We start from the raw sequence: 15026 nt of genomic DNA, 5'->3' as shown, positions 1-15026 counted from the left end.
GTTACCAACATGACTCAAGAGTCACGAAATGAGAAATTCTACTCCACAAATAGTCTAACACCTTGTATGATATTTATAGCACATTAATTTGAATGTAAAGGCTCCATCTGCTTTGTAACATTATCTACAGTAGTGCAGTACAACTGTTATTGGATGAAACAAACACTCACCTGCAAAAATTAGACAAGTATTTATTACAGTTCTGATATTTTGCATTGCTTCAGGCTTGATAAAAGTTAAACTAAACAGTCTCTGAATGTAATGGGTGTTCATCGCTTTAGATGCAGCAGTTTCATTCAGTGCAATATAAAAGTTAATAAGAGTTCTGGTCATAAAGGTGATCTGATAAAAAATGTCTGTCTTCTTCTATTGACATGTCTCCCCATCAGCTGTGCACTAACACATCTGAATCTGAGAGATGGTCCCTGTCTTTTAGCAACAACATCAAACCCCTCCTCCTCCTCCATGTCACCTTGACACCATAATCCCTCTCTGGTGTATCAGCCACCAAAATGTCAGGTGGTTGATAACCCGGCGGTGTGCATGGCTGAGGCAGTAGCAGGTGTAAAGACTGGGAGGAGAGGCAGCTGATCCCTTCTTGAATTACTTTTGGAGTGTCCACATCAGGAGGGAGTCCAATGCTGCTGACCTCAGTGGTGCTGAAATCATTTAGGGCAAGTGCTGAAGCACCATGTGCTGGGACTACACATCTCTCAGTCGCTTGGACAGATTGGATTTCGGGCCCTTCCACACATCTGTTTGAGGATGACGCGGCGTCGGAACACCTCTCCACATTTCTTTTTCTGATTGTGGTTAATTGTCTCTTTGGTGTCTCTTCGCACTTCACACTTGAAACCGTCTTACTGATTTGGAGTGATCCCTGTGGTTGATTTCCCACATCAGACCCTGTAGTAGACTCTGTAGCTTTCTTCTTGCGTGTTCTCTTCGGATGATGAGTCTGGTCTCCTTGCCTTGTCTGAAATGATAATGCAGGGAATTTGCACACACTGTTTTTCCTGATCAGCTGAGTGGAATTGTCAAAGACGCTCGTGGTGGAGTGGCATTTTCTTCTCCCACGTCTCACTGGGGGTGCAGCTGCAAGTGTGCTGTCAAATTGAGGGCTTATCTGTGCGGTTAGGAAGAAATAAACACCAAACTGATTTCAAGTGCAATATTGGAAGAAGGGTGTACTGACAATGACAAGTTCAGAGCAAATTAAGTGGCATACTTACAATGTTGCAATGTTACAATGTCATTTAGCAGACACTTTTATCCAAAGCGACGTACATACTTACTCTTTCTAAGTGGATTCAGTTGCAAATGTGCAGTGTTTATGATCACAGACCTAGATTCTACAACAAAATAAGACTTCATAAAGTGATGAAGTGATTGCTTACCCAAGATTTGTGAGCTGAGCTGCTGTGTGCTTGTGTCTCTGTGAAGAACTCTCTGGGATTGAGAGCTGCTCGGACTTCAGGCCCATTTTGGAGTCTGGCTCCACTCAAAGTCCGTTCCAGGAACAGCAGGGAAGGTTTGTCTGTCCTTGAAGCTTTGCGTGGCATCAATAGAAATCATCCCCAAAGACCTGATGGGCTATAAACATAAGTGAATAAATTAAATGTCATGGTGTACAGCAGGGGTTCCCAAAATATAGGTGCCAGAGACTCGCGACCCCCACTGTCCCTCTAAGTGATTTAATGTGGCTTCATTTAGCTGGTCTGCAGAAAATAAACCTATACCTGTGAGCATGTGTCTGTGTTTCCTGTGCCCTTATGTATTAACCTACTGCTACTGATGCTTTTGATACTTAGCTGTTCACTAACCCTAAACTTAGGAGTCATCTGGTAAAAAGAGAGGCAGAAAACTCATTACATTTTCTATTTTCAAGATTTTATTTCAAGTTTAGCTACTATTTGTGTGGATATTTTTACTATAAAGGGTAAAATGTACTATTTTTAGATCACTTTGACTGGTCTGACTTGAGCCGTGTACAGTCCAATGTCCACATTACTGTATTTACCTTAAAACGTAATTGCAAACAAAGCGTAAACCCAAGTATTATACACACCTCACTGTAGTTCTTCGAATTAGATAACGCTACAAATACACCAAATACAAACAAATCATACATAGATAACAAGTATGTCGCTCAGTTGTTTTGAAATGAACTTTTTTGTGTTCCGTCTTCTCTCTTCTTCCATATTACTTAATATTTTCCGGTTTCCGCCAGTCTCGTCCCTGATTGGTCCCCTGGATCTTCCGGTTAGCTCCCATTGGTTGCTTTTCTTATCACGTGACAGGCGTCACAGAGGCAGGACCCACAGCGCCAAAATTCAAATGCGTGTCTGAATAGAACAGACGAAATTAAATAACACTAAATGGAAGATTGTTATAGATGGATTAGATTGATCATTTTGATTTATATAAATATTAAGAGAGCTGTTAAACGAGGAGGAGTCCAGCCCAGCGGAGTCGCATGAATAGTGACAATAATATGAAGGTTTGGTGTTATTTATCTTCTGTGTTTTCTACAATAGAGCTAGTAGCCGCCTTGTTAGCTAACCTAGCTTAGTTTCCTACATCTCAAATGAGCTTATGGACAAATGTAACGTTAACTTTCTTCATCTTGAATGGTTCTGGTTTAATAAGACTATCAACAGCTTTGTGCTTAAATGTCTCTGTAAAGCTAGCTAACCTTTATTCCCTGGATCGTTGTCATTCGCGTATTGAATGGATGCCACACTGAATCCAATGTAAGAAATGCTACATTGTAATAATTCCATTAGTTTTACTCCATTGTGCATGAGTATTTAAAACGTGTGTTGTGTTGTATGAACAATTAGAAAGCCGTCTTTAATTCGGCTTACCTCACGTCAACATTGAAGCCTTTGTTTGGGGAAAAGAAAGAACTTATTGATAACATCATGCCTCTTATTGTGACAGCAAAGTTAACGATAACTGGTGGAGATCTGTTATATGTTTTGGCACAGATCAAATGCTTACTGGTGGGATACATTTTACCCTGTAGCTGTTTTATGATATTTACTTTATAGCTGAAGATCAATCAGATCCCACAATATTTGGATGCCTGCCAGGGAAACAGCCGCGTACGTTACAGAAACCACGTCAACTGTAGACCTGAGAGCTAACGACTCATGTTCCAGAAGGGTTGAGTAACCAGGGAACATAACTGATAACAGAAAATAACTGCAAAATTTAACATTAATCAGACGGAAAAGCTGCTTTTTGATCCTTCATCTTGAGGTCCAGAGTCGACACAGATCGTGCCACCAGAGTACAGTATGTTCCTAATGGAGTTTGGTGTGAATTGGCATATTGTTGGTATTAATTTAAAATTTAAAAAGGTTTTAATCTGTCCCGAGTATATTGTTGACTAGTTAGCTTGTAGCTTCTGTTAGACGAGCCGTTAATCTACAAGTGATTACAGTTAGCATCATGCAGTGATGTTTTTGAGTATGTACAACCCTGTTACCTAAAATGTTGGGATGTTGTGGAAAATGTAAACAAGAGTGAGGATTAGTAGAATATTTAAACCCTGTTTTAATTGAATATATCACAGCGACAACATGTCAAATGTTGGAACAATGATTTGGTAAACAAAAGAGCACCCCAGAGAGGCTGAGGCTCTCTGAAGGTAAGTAAGTAAACTTTATTTAGTGTAGCACCTTTCACAGACATAGTCACAAAGTGCTTACAGAGAATCACTGTTGACAAGACAATACAATGAGCAATACAAAATAAAGAAAGAAAGCAGACAGAATGAAATCAAGTTACAACAGAAGGTCGAAAGCCATGACAAACAAATGAGTCTTAAGCTGCTTTTTACAAGTCTAAGTCTAATCAGCACAGTGCACTTGGGGCAGAAGACTGTTCCAGTGAGATGGAGCCACATGCTCACCTTTTAGTTTTAAGCCTCACACGAGGCACAGCAAGCAGACCCTGGTCTGAGGATCTGAGGGGTCTACTGGGGATGTAAGGGTGGAGCAGGTTGGAGATATAAGAGGGTGCTTGATGATGGATCACTTTGTATGTTAGTATGAGGATCTTAAACTGTATTCTGAGTTTGATTGGTAGCCAGTGTAAGGAGAATAGGATGGTTGCTTTACTGGACCTGGTTAACAGTCTTGCGGCAGCGCTTTGAATTAATTGTAGTCGGTGAGGAGAGGACTTATTGAGGCTGCTGAGAAGAGAATTGTGTGAGAATCTGTGTGTGAGACGATGGATTTAATTTTAGCTAAGTTTCTAAGGTGGAAGAAGCATGACCGGTTATTGATTTAATGTGTTGGTCGAAGAGCAATTGATGATCAAAAGTAACACTGAGATTTTTTCACAGCGTTAGAGAGAGAGAGCCCAAATAATCGGTAACCCTGGCTGCATTGCTGTCGGAGGCAATAATGAGGACCTCTGTTTATTTTAGTGTTTAACTGCAGGAAAGTATCACTCATCCAGTCCTGCATGGCAGTCAGACAACTGAGCAGAGTAGACAGCTTTCCAGTGTCGCCAGGCTTAAAATAAATAATATTGTATGTCATCAGCATAACTGTGATAGGAAATTCCCTAAAATTGCTTGATTACATGGCCCAGAGGGAGAAAGTTAAGGAGAGGAGGGGTTCAATCTGTTTTTGAGGGATTGTGAAACATGTTAAAAAGATTGTTTCTTGATATAGAATTACTAATATATGGGATTTGATTGTTTACGGTACATAATGCCGTTTTAGAACACGGTTTCTTCAGGGGATCTTAAGAAATCTGGGTGGACAGGGCTGAAAACTGTCGTTCGATGCTACTAGGTTTGCATGTTTTAAAAGTATCCATGCAGTTTTGACTTAAATATCCTTTCATGCGTTATTTTTTCACAGAATAAAAGTGAAAACCAAGCAGCGTTTCCAGTGATCTGATGACCATGAGACGGAGCCCGAGGAGACCACTCATCCTCCGAAGAAGAAAGCTGCCCTTCCAGCAAAATGACCCGCCAGCAGCTGAACCACAAACCCAACCCCAACCTGCTGCGTCAGGCCCCAAAGATGAACCTCCCAACCCAGAAGCCAATCAGTGCTTCCCTGACAGCATCCGCATCATGGATCACCCCACCATGTCCGATACGCAGGTGGTCGTCATTCCCAAAACGGCAGACCTTCAAAGTGTCATCAAGGCGCTCACTGCCAAAGGCAAAGAGTGTGGCGTGCAGGGACGGAGCAAGTTCATCCTTCTTTGTGAGAATGGAACTGGTGACAATAAATCGTTCTGTCAGCTGGGGAGCGAAGCATCTACAGTGATCACAGCTGCACATGCACAAGCAGTGAAGGCAGAACCTGCGAACAACCCACCGGATGTTCTACCTCTCACTGCAATCAAACCATGTATGGATTTAAGATGTTTGATGCCTTTTTAAGTCTTTCCACCTCCTTTCTTATTCACTATTTCTAACTCGTCTTTCATTTGAGAAGTAACTACTTTGCTTTTGTTTTCCAGTCAAAGATCTGGAGTGTGGTCCGTTAGATGACAGCCTCACCAACATCCAGTGGCTGGGCAAAATGAGCACATGTGACTTCGAACCAGAGCCTGCCAAGCAAATGGCCAACAAGGAGAACAATCCTCTGAATTCTCAGGTCAGCTGCTCGTTGTCACCTCAGTGTGATTGTTTACCATTGATGTGAAAACACATGTTAATGTGGAGGGAACACTGAGGCATGTCTCAACATGCCCCCCAAACACAAAGTGAAATCCAGTGTGTCCCACTTAAATGTCTCACAGGGGTGGGATATAATGATCTCCATAGTGTTTGGTAATAACAGGCTTTAACAAAGTAGAAGAAGCAGCCTTTTAAAGAAATGATCTAAACAAGCTGCAAAATCACAAGTGAAATCGCCAGGTCTTCAGTTTGTGAAGGAACAAAAACAGTATGTAGAGTAGAGAAGAATACCTAATGTGAGGGATAGCATGTTTATTCATAACTGTACAGTATTGAGATACTATAAATAAAGAGGATATTGTCGTCACATGATTAAAGTAGCCAATGCAACTCGAACATTGCAATAGAAAGGAACTTTCCACCTCTACCTTGCTGTATTGGCTATTAATGTGCAAGCTATAAGCTAACCCTACTTATTGTCATTATCATAAATATTATTATAATTGTTATTATCAGATTATTTTTAAAAAAGAGAAAGAAAGAGAAAAATTAAATAAAAATGGGCAGATGCTCACAGACAAACATTGGTTTAGATAAAAGCATTTTAAAACTAACTCATTACCACTGAGGAAAGAATTTGAAAGGGTGGGTGCGGGCAAAAAAAATGTCTACGGTGAATTTATTTTTCTTCAACATTTTTAGGAAAGAAAGTGAGAAGAAAAGTCAGAATTTCGGAGGACACGTGAGCAAAAAATATTTATTGTTTTAGGTGTAATTTTTATTTTTCAAAATGTTTCAAAGTGTTAGAATGTCAGAGGAATTTTGAAAAACTACTTCTTTATAATCTCAGAAATTTTAAGTTTTTCTCTTAAGTTTACAGTTTTAAAAACTTGAAAATTTGGAGTTTGATTTCTCAGATTTGGGACTACATAAACTCGAATTTTTAATTTTTTTTCTCAAAATCATTAAAAATAAGTCTGCGATTTGGAGGACTGGCAAGCACAGAATATAATTTCAAGGTGTCATATATATATATTTTTTTAATTGTAAGAAATACGTTTGAAGAAATAAAATTCTTGGCCGCCTCCAAAAAAATCTAACTTTTTTCCCACAATTAAAAAAAAAAACATCTTGAAAACCTTTTGGGCTCTTCTGTCCACCAAATTGCTTTTTTTTTCACTGAATTTATCAGAAATTTGAGGGGAAGTAATTACACCTCGGGAAAAAAAAATCTCAACCACCCTCAAAAATTCAAGGGTGTAGTTCTTTTTTATCAAAATTCTGAGAAAAAAGTCAGCATGAAAATCAGAAAGTTAGAATTCCTATTCTAATCTGAGAATTTTTTATTTTTTTTTAAAGTGATTTCCTGCCTTTCAAAGATTTTATCTCAGTAGCTGTAATCGTCTTCTGTACATTATTAACACGTGCGCATCAAAATGTGTTATTTTAAATTACCTACTGTGGCTTTAAGTCTTTACTCAGGATAGAATCAACTTAATCCACTTTTAAGTTTCTTTCTTTTCATTAGCAACATGAAAAATTGCTCACCTTTGTTGAAGATCGCTCGGTTAATCATGGTTTAACTCATAAACTTGACTTATGTTTGTTATATCTGAGGGTTTTCAGGCGTAAAGTTTTCGTACAGATTTCTATTTTACTCCAGTTTATGCTGAAGCTGATTTCCATTCATCTATATCTTTTATTATCTCTATCATCTGCCTTCCCTCCCTTCAGTTGAACGTGTGTACCCTGTCTGTTTCTAATGTATTTTTCCTCTGCAGACAAAAAGCACAAAAACCGACGCAGAAGCGTCTCAGCAGACCATGTCGGAGAGGCCCCCGTACTCCTACATGGCCATGATCCAGTTTGCCATCAACAGCCGGAAGAGCAGGAGGATGACGCTGAAGGAGATTTACACGTGGATCGAGGATCACTTCCCGTACTTCAGAGAGGTGGCCAAACCAGGATGGAAGGTAGTCAGTTAATCCACTGACACATGTGAGACAGCAGATAACAGATACAAGTCATTAATCCTGCTCATTCATTCGCAGAATTCTATCCGTCACAACCTCTCTCTGCACGACATGTTCATACGTGAGACGTCACCTGATGGGAAAGTGTCGTTTTGGACCATCCGGCCTGAGGCTAACCGATGCCTCACTCTGGATCAGGTGTACAGGGTGAGGACAGCTGACTTCCAATTACTCTCACTCTTCATATTCTGCCACCATTCATTGTGAGGGAACCCCTGAATCTGAATTGTATTCCCTTATTCTCAGCTACAATAAATCCCTCTTACTTGACTGTCTCTCCACAGCCCGGTTGTGACCCGATGACTGCCGCTGTTGCGATGCCAATGCTTTTATTTTCCAACCAAGTAAGACGGATTTCCCCTTTTCTCACTTTTTCAGGAACAGTGAACATTCTGCAGTCAGAGAGGAGAAAGAGGAAAGGGACCAGAGAAGTCAGCAGATGTCTGCTCTCACTTTGCTCTTTGTATTTCATTTGTCACCAGAGCCTTTGAGCCAGAGAGTCCAGCTGCAATAGGAGGGTTAAGATGTAGGGAGATCTTTTTGTCGTTGCAGGAGGAGAGGAGAAAGTCTAGTCTGCGTTGAGATCAGCAAAGAAAGATGTGTGTCAGTCTTTCATAAAGTATAAGGACAGCTGTGATATGTCTTAACATTGACTTCCATCTACTTAAACTCTCACCAGCCTGAATCAAGAGAGAGGGAAAGTGAAGAGAGCACAGTAAGACCACAGGAAGTAGTTTACCACAACAGTCCACTTTATTCATACATATTTTTATTTTCACAGCAACAGAGGAGAATTCTCCCCGATGCAAGAAAGACCCCACCAAGCTCTGGTGAGTAAAGAAGGCTGGAGTAAAAAAATCAGGAGTGGGTAAAGAAGGCGGGACGTGTCTTCATTCATGTTGTTTTTCTGCTCTCAGAGAGAAGAATGAAGCCTCTGCTCCCGCGCACTGAATCGTACCTGATCCCGGTCCAGCTCCCCGTCACCTCCTCCGTGTTCATGCCGTCCCCTCAGGCTCAGTTCCCCCTCTCCTTCTCGCAGCAGAAGCAGATCACAGCGAGGGGGGCGAAGAGAGTGAGGATCGCTCCTAAGGTAAAGACTTCACCTTGTGTTACTGAATCAAAAAGCACGTGTGGGCTGAAGATGTAAACTTGACAGGCAGGGATCAGCATTGCAAGAAAAAAACAACCATTATGTCAGTGGTTCCCAAACATTTTGTGCAGGGCCCCTCTTTGGTGTATGACAATATTTTCTGAAGGGAAGAGGTCAAGTTTAGTGGTAGCACTGGTGCTCCAAACCTCAAAAATTAAGAGCACCAACTGGAAATTAAGGAGCACCACAGTTAAAGTATATGAAGCATATATTCAATGGGGAATGCAGTGTTACCTGCAACCCCTCTCCTTTACAGGAAACGTCCATTGTGCCGCTTTCAAAGAGGAGCAATTTGAAATCTCAAACATGTTGTCATCTCGTCCAAAGCTTGATCCATAAGGCAACTTGACTGGTAGAAATGGTAGACTGGCAGTTTTCAAGAATTTCTACCAGTCCAGTTGCCTTACGGATCAAGCTTTGGATTACCATGACCTGGATGACTGAGAACCTTCACAGACATTGTCATCTCGTCTTTCCACCAAATAATACAAAAGACTCGATAGTGAAATCAATAAGACTTGGATCGTTAAGGAGGCGAGTTAAAGAAGTCTGTGTCAATAAAAATAGATGATCCTCATCACTATTCTTCATATGCTGTACGTTTGCCTGACAGTCCTGTCACTCATTTGGCAAAATACTTTTGTCCATATATACCCCTTTTCAATCGAGGCAATTTCAGGGCCGGTTCTTCAAACCGTTTTTTCGACTGTGAGAGAACCGGCTCCCTGTCAGGAAAACGGGTTCCAGAGCAGCACAGACTCCTAGCTGGTCTAGAACTGTGAACGTCAGGGAAGGGGAATGAGGGGCGGGTTGCCGTGACCAAAAAGACAAACCAAACAAGTTTCCGCCATTTTCCTGCAGCGAATATATAACAAAGACAAAGCTAGTGGATTCCAAGGCTTAGCAGTGCTCGGTTGAGGAAACAAGCTACCTCCTTGCGGTTTGGTCCTCGCAGGTAGATCCAGAACTAGCTGAAGGGATCGACCAGGGCTAAATGTGAGGGAAAGTTTGTGCTAGCGCTGCTGGGAAAAGTGGTCTCGTACAAGTAATGTGACGGGGCTCTTCCACAGGCTCGAGGGGGTGGATAAACAAACTGGTGCCAAGCATAGACTGTAAATAAAAATGGACAGCGTTGCTCCGCCTCTACCAGTTGTACAGTTCTGAAGCTAAAAAAATCCCCCTCCCGGGCGCCGCCATTGTGCAGCCAGAACCTGTGAGGCCTTTGTAATAAGCTCCGCCCTACAGCGTGAGGTCACAAGACGCTGTGTGTCCTTTGAAGTTTCACTCCACGGCGGCTGTGAATCAAAGGAAACCCGGAAGTAAAACCCCGTTTTTTAAACTCTAATAACTAACGAAAAAGAAACTTTTCAGAAAAAAGAGGCCTTGGACACAAAACAGTCAAATAATAACTACATATCACCACAGCATACGGATGTGAGAAACAATCGTACGACGTTTATTTATTTTTTAAAGTTTGACTGCTCCCCCATTCAAATGAATGGGGGAGACGGATTTTTTTACCTATACTGCAGCCAGCCACCAGGGGGCAGTCACACTGCTGAAAGCCTCACCACCAGGGCCGTATCCGGCACGCTTGGTGCCAAGTCGGTGTGCTAGTTGAACCGTCTCCGAACTAGCGCGAGCACCAGCCCGGAACAAGAACCAGTTACGAGTTGCAAAAAGGGGTCTAGTGAACTTGTAACCTTTGAAAATACAGCTCAGCCAGTTAGGAGATCCTTATGCGATGACCTCATCATTTCAGCAAGTCTCGTGAGGATGTTGTGGGTTTTTAAGAACGGAGTGTTTCGAGCAGTTTACACACAAATTCAGGTATTTTTACAACATATGCATACGTAGGGATTTTAAAATTTGCACATGTCTAGAATGGACTTTCAAAATTATTATTTTGTGTCAAATTAAATAGATATTTTTTAATTATTATTTTATTTTTTAAAGGAGCAACAGCACCTATGGGTAATCATCAACTCTCCAGAAATCTGGAAATACATTTTTAATGGGGAAAATTTCCATCCCAGACTCCCTATTTGAAATGCAACCCCACCATAGTTCACCTTTCTTATTGGAATGCACCAAATATGTCTTTATAAGTTGTACACATATTTGTTTTTGTAAGAAAATGAAGTTGGAAAGCTGTTTATTTTCCTGCTTCTGTCTTTTTCCAATCATGTGCTTGATTGTTCTTTGTCTGTCAGGTGTCCCAGAGTGACGTCCCAGCCGCAGCCATGTATCCTCCCAAGAGTAAAGAGCTGAAGGCGAAGGTGAAGGAGGAGCCGGTTTCTATCAAATGCGTGACTCCTCCATCCCTCCCAAAGAGACACGCCAGCAGCTCTCGCCGTAAGCAGCACCTGGCCCACTCTCTGAACGATGAGCCTGTCCTCTTGTGTCCTGAGAACACTTTCTTTGACTCTGGCGTAGTCTCCGACGCGTCCACTTTCCAGGAAATGCGAGACACCCCGCTGAACGAGCCCAACCAACACGTGCAGCAGAGCAGCCCTGATCGAGAGTTCTCCTTCAAGACCCCCATCAAAAGTAGCAACCACCTCGCGTCATCCACGCCCAGCAAGCCTTTGTGTAGCGCCGCACCCGAGCCATGGAAGGTGACACCTGTAGGCAAAGGGAGCCAGAGCGTTCTGGACTTCAGCCCCATCCGCACGCCAGGCGGTCCAGCAGTCACGCCGCTGCACGACTACACCACCTTCAGCTTCAGCAGCACCCCCTTCAAAGACTGGCCACTGTTCAGCTCCCCGAGAGAGCTGCTCGGGTCCGCCCCCTCCAGAGGAACAGGGATCACAGACTCTCCCATGGAGTGCCTCCGAAGCAGCTGCTCCAGAGAGCTGCTGCAGGCAGGCAGCTACACGCCAACGAACCGCTCCATCACTGAGGGATTGGTTCTCGATACGATGAACGACAGCTTGAGTAAGATCCTGGTGGACATCAGCTTCTCCTGTATGGATGACGAAGACCTGGGTGCCGCTAACATCAGCTTGTCTGAGTTCATCCCTCATTTTAAGTAGCACGAGGACCCAAATACGTAACATTTGATACACATGGATGATTCTGCTTTTTATCAAAACACTATAGGATATAACGTAGGAACCGAAGACGGCAAATCAGATGCAAATGAAACAAAATAGAAATAAACCAAACTCAGATTTTGAAACATAGGCTACCAAAAATGCTTTACATGATAAGTGAGTCTTAGAAACGTAGTCAGAAGGAGGAATAAAACGCAAACTCAAAGAGAGTATGTCACAAGGAAAAAGCAGATTTTGGAACTTTAGAATTTTAGAAAAAAAATAGTGTTGGGGAAAGTAGAAGAGAGGCAGATTGGTGTACAGTAACCCTAAGCAGACATATATGTTTTATTAACCCCATTTTCCAAAGCTAATGAGTCATTTGCTCATTTCCTCCAGATCTGGACTTGTTTATCCAGTAACATCGGACAACTTATCGCCAGTTTTCTCCGATAAGGTCACCAAAATTTGGGATTCTTCAATACTTTTTAATATAACGTGCCTCAAAACAATACAACACAAAGTTATTTTCACATTGTCTGGTATGAAAAAAGGACCAAAGCGTACTTTAAGCTGCTGCAAGCAAAAAAAGGGAACAAAGGCGGTCAAGATACTCACGGATCAAAGTAAAGCGAGGGAGCAGCACTAATGAAAACAAAGCAGTGAAACAGACAATATGAGATTATTTGTCAGTCTGTTCAATTTGGGTCTCTGTCCAACCTGAACTGTTTGCTATGTGGTAATTAAAAGTTAAAGACTACCCATCAAGAGTGGGGTTTGGAATTTTAGGGATCAAAACCGATAGCGATAATGTTTGATTTGTTCTTACGTCGTATCAAAGTTCAAATACTTGCATTGCTATACCTATTCTTGATATCCAGACATCCTTACCACGTTATCAAGACATAACACGGCATGTTCTCTCAGGATAATGAGGTCCCATTTTCAGGGGAACAAAGCAATGTCATCCTGAGATCAGGACCAAAGCAGTATATCACTTGTATCGTGGAATACCCTCTTGTTTACTGACTTTAGTGTTACCCATTTCTTCAATAAGTGGGCAAAGTGACACCATATGCTGTTGAAGTATCTTTGATGTAGTAGCTTTGATCCTTTTAAGCTTTAATGCTCAAATAAGCACCAAAATATGACGTTTTTTTCATTCGCATCTGCTTTGCTCTCTTCTGGATCTTCCTTGCTTTAGCTGGGAATGAAGTACAATTCAATAATAAACGAACAGGGATATTATATTTACTAAGTCAAATCAGCAAGCTGCTCACTTGTCTTCCATCATATCCGAGGTTCCTCTTTACCTCTTTGTCACTCCTTCAGTTTTGTTCCATCTGTAATTTACCACCTCTTTGATATTTTTCCATTTCCCTCCCTTGTGTTTGGTCCTCGTTTCTCTCATCGTTTCTCCTTCCTGTCACGTTTGTGAAGGAATCCTTACCGAGGTGTAATATGTCTTACGTGTATTTGTATGTTGATTTTGCACATTTTAATATATAATTAAGCCTTTACATATGTAAATTGAAAGACGATATATTGCCTCAAAGAGTAGCAAGATGCTCCTGTTATCCACTGTTAGACTCTTAGATTGTAATGCAGGATTATTAGCAATATACAATGAGAAAGTAATAAAAGTAGCACTAACAGCAGTAGGGTTGTGTCTGTACTTTGTTGTAGAGCTTTCTGTCCCATGTGACTAACAGTCTGTTCATCAGTATCAGATTAAGGGCACTTTTACATGCAGTGACTCCTCGTATCATATTAAACAGGAGTCTATGGGAACTGAATACTGAATGTTTTTCATCCGTCTGGAGAAGATTCAATAACTTTATTTTTCTGTCTGCACCATTTGAACACATTTCTGCTGTATCATCTTTAGAGGATAGAATGAGATATAGCTAGAACAATTTTTTGGGAAATGCCACAAAATGTGTGTTTTGCATGCACGTGTGTTTACATGAGTAAGTGTAACTCTTCCAGCAACTTGTCTTCCAAGCATGTGCCTTGTTCTGTCTCTTAAAGTTTTTTCTGCAATAAATCTGATGGTGTTGGTGCCTCATACCGCTCAAATGGCTTTTATTTAAAGCTCCTGTGAGGGACTTTTGGTTTATGTCAAGTTTGGCGCCCCCCTGTGGACAAAGTTGATTGCTGTTTTTGGGGGGTGTATTTGGCAATTTTTTCCCTCACATTTGGAAGTAGCTTTTCCTAATAGAAAGTCGTATCCTATTATCGTATTTAACAGTCAAATGTAATAAGACTTTTCCGACCGCCTGGCACATAGCAGTTTCAGACACTAAAGCCAAACGTGGACCTGAGCACTAAATACATGTTCGTTACTGTGTCCACATTGCTCTGCTGTCCTCTGATGAAATGCTTGAGGTCAGTGTGGTCTCTATAATAATAATAATAATAAAACATTTTATTTATATAGTGCTTTTCAGAAAACTCAAAGACACTTCACAAATAGCACACAATAAAAGACAACAAAACAAATAAAGATAGTGATAGTGATATGATAGTTGGGTCGCCTGTTTCCGGTTCTACATTTTCTTGCTTTTCACAGTGATTCAGAGCGTATTATGTTAAATTAGAGCTGATACATATTGCAATTTGTTATACAGAAAATATTACATGGAAGAAAGGATAGGAGACGTCTGAGGAGAGGAAATGTACGGTGATTTCAGAAGTGCTGTAAATGCCGGAAATACAATACTGTCCAGTTGACCAATCACAGGGCTTCCGGTCCACGGTGTTTTGACGCAAAGTGACATTTTGGAGGAGGTGCACGTCAGGCTATGAGCACAGGCTTCTGCATTAAAAAGGGCTACGCAGACCTATGGCATAGGCAAGGGGTTCCCAACGTGTGGGTCGGGACCCCCTGGGTGGTCGCAAGACACAAATTGGGGGTCGTGAGATGTTCTCCAGAATTTTTTTTTTTTTTAAAGTTATCTAATAATAGTACAGTTGACCCATTATAGTAAAAAATATCTACAAAATAGACACTAAACTTGAAATAAAACCTTGAAAATAGAAAATGTAATGAGTTTTCTGCCTTTCTTTTTGCCAGATGACTCCTAAGTTTAGGGTTAATGAACAGTAAATTATAAAAAGCATCAGTAGCAACAGGTTAATTCATAATGGCACAG

At 41.3% G+C, this 15026-nt stretch overlaps 2 protein-coding genes across 8 annotated transcripts; one reads left to right on the top strand and one right to left on the bottom strand.

The window, feature by feature from the left end:
* Positions 1 to 173: 173 nt before the first annotated feature.
* rhno1 (RAD9-HUS1-RAD1 interacting nuclear orphan 1) lies at positions 174 to 2239 on the bottom strand. Of its 3 annotated transcripts, XR_004629217.1 has the most exons (4): positions 2069 to 2238; positions 1398 to 1593; positions 304 to 1126; positions 174 to 226 (listed from the first exon to the last, which is right to left on the bottom strand). XR_004629217.1 is itself a non-coding variant. In XM_034673002.1 (3 exons), the coding sequence occupies exons 2-3, from the start codon at positions 1560 to 1562 to the stop codon at positions 386 to 388; spliced, it is 756 nt and encodes a 251-aa protein (XP_034528893.1). In that variant the 5' UTR covers positions 1563 to 1593; positions 2069 to 2239; the 3' UTR covers positions 174 to 385. The 3 variants fall into 3 exon arrangements, 2 of the variants coding, with proteins under 2 accessions (XP_034528893.1, XP_034528892.1); XM_034673002.1 differs by having other exon boundaries at positions 174 to 976; positions 2069 to 2239; XM_034673001.1 differs by having other exon boundaries at positions 174 to 1126.
* Positions 2240 to 2307: 68 nt separating this feature from the next.
* foxm1 (forkhead box M1) lies at positions 2308 to 13939 on the top strand. Of its 5 annotated transcripts, none has more exons than XM_034672997.1 (9): positions 2308 to 2500; positions 4881 to 5381; positions 5494 to 5630; positions 7435 to 7626; positions 7705 to 7833; positions 7971 to 8030; positions 8468 to 8516; positions 8604 to 8776; positions 11050 to 13939. In XM_034672997.1, the coding sequence occupies exons 2-9, from the start codon at positions 4919 to 4921 to the stop codon at positions 11869 to 11871; spliced, it is 2025 nt and encodes a 674-aa protein (XP_034528888.1). In that variant the 5' UTR covers positions 2308 to 2500; positions 4881 to 4918; the 3' UTR covers positions 11872 to 13939. The 5 variants fall into 5 exon arrangements, with proteins under 5 accessions (XP_034528888.1, XP_034528890.1, XP_034528887.1 ...); XM_034672996.1 differs by lacking the exon at positions 2308 to 2500 and adding an exon at positions 3168 to 3300; XM_034672999.1 differs by lacking the exon at positions 7971 to 8030 and having other exon boundaries at positions 2309 to 2500.
* Positions 13940 to 15026: the final 1087 nt, after the last annotated feature.

This window comes from Notolabrus celidotus, chromosome 21 (assembly GCF_009762535.1).
Source record: "Notolabrus celidotus isolate fNotCel1 chromosome 21, fNotCel1.pri, whole genome shotgun sequence".
Taxonomy (NCBI): domain Eukaryota; kingdom Metazoa; phylum Chordata; class Actinopteri; order Labriformes; family Labridae; genus Notolabrus; species Notolabrus celidotus.
The sequence above is the reverse complement of the archived record's forward strand: the minus strand, read 5'-3'. Positions and strand labels throughout refer to the sequence as shown.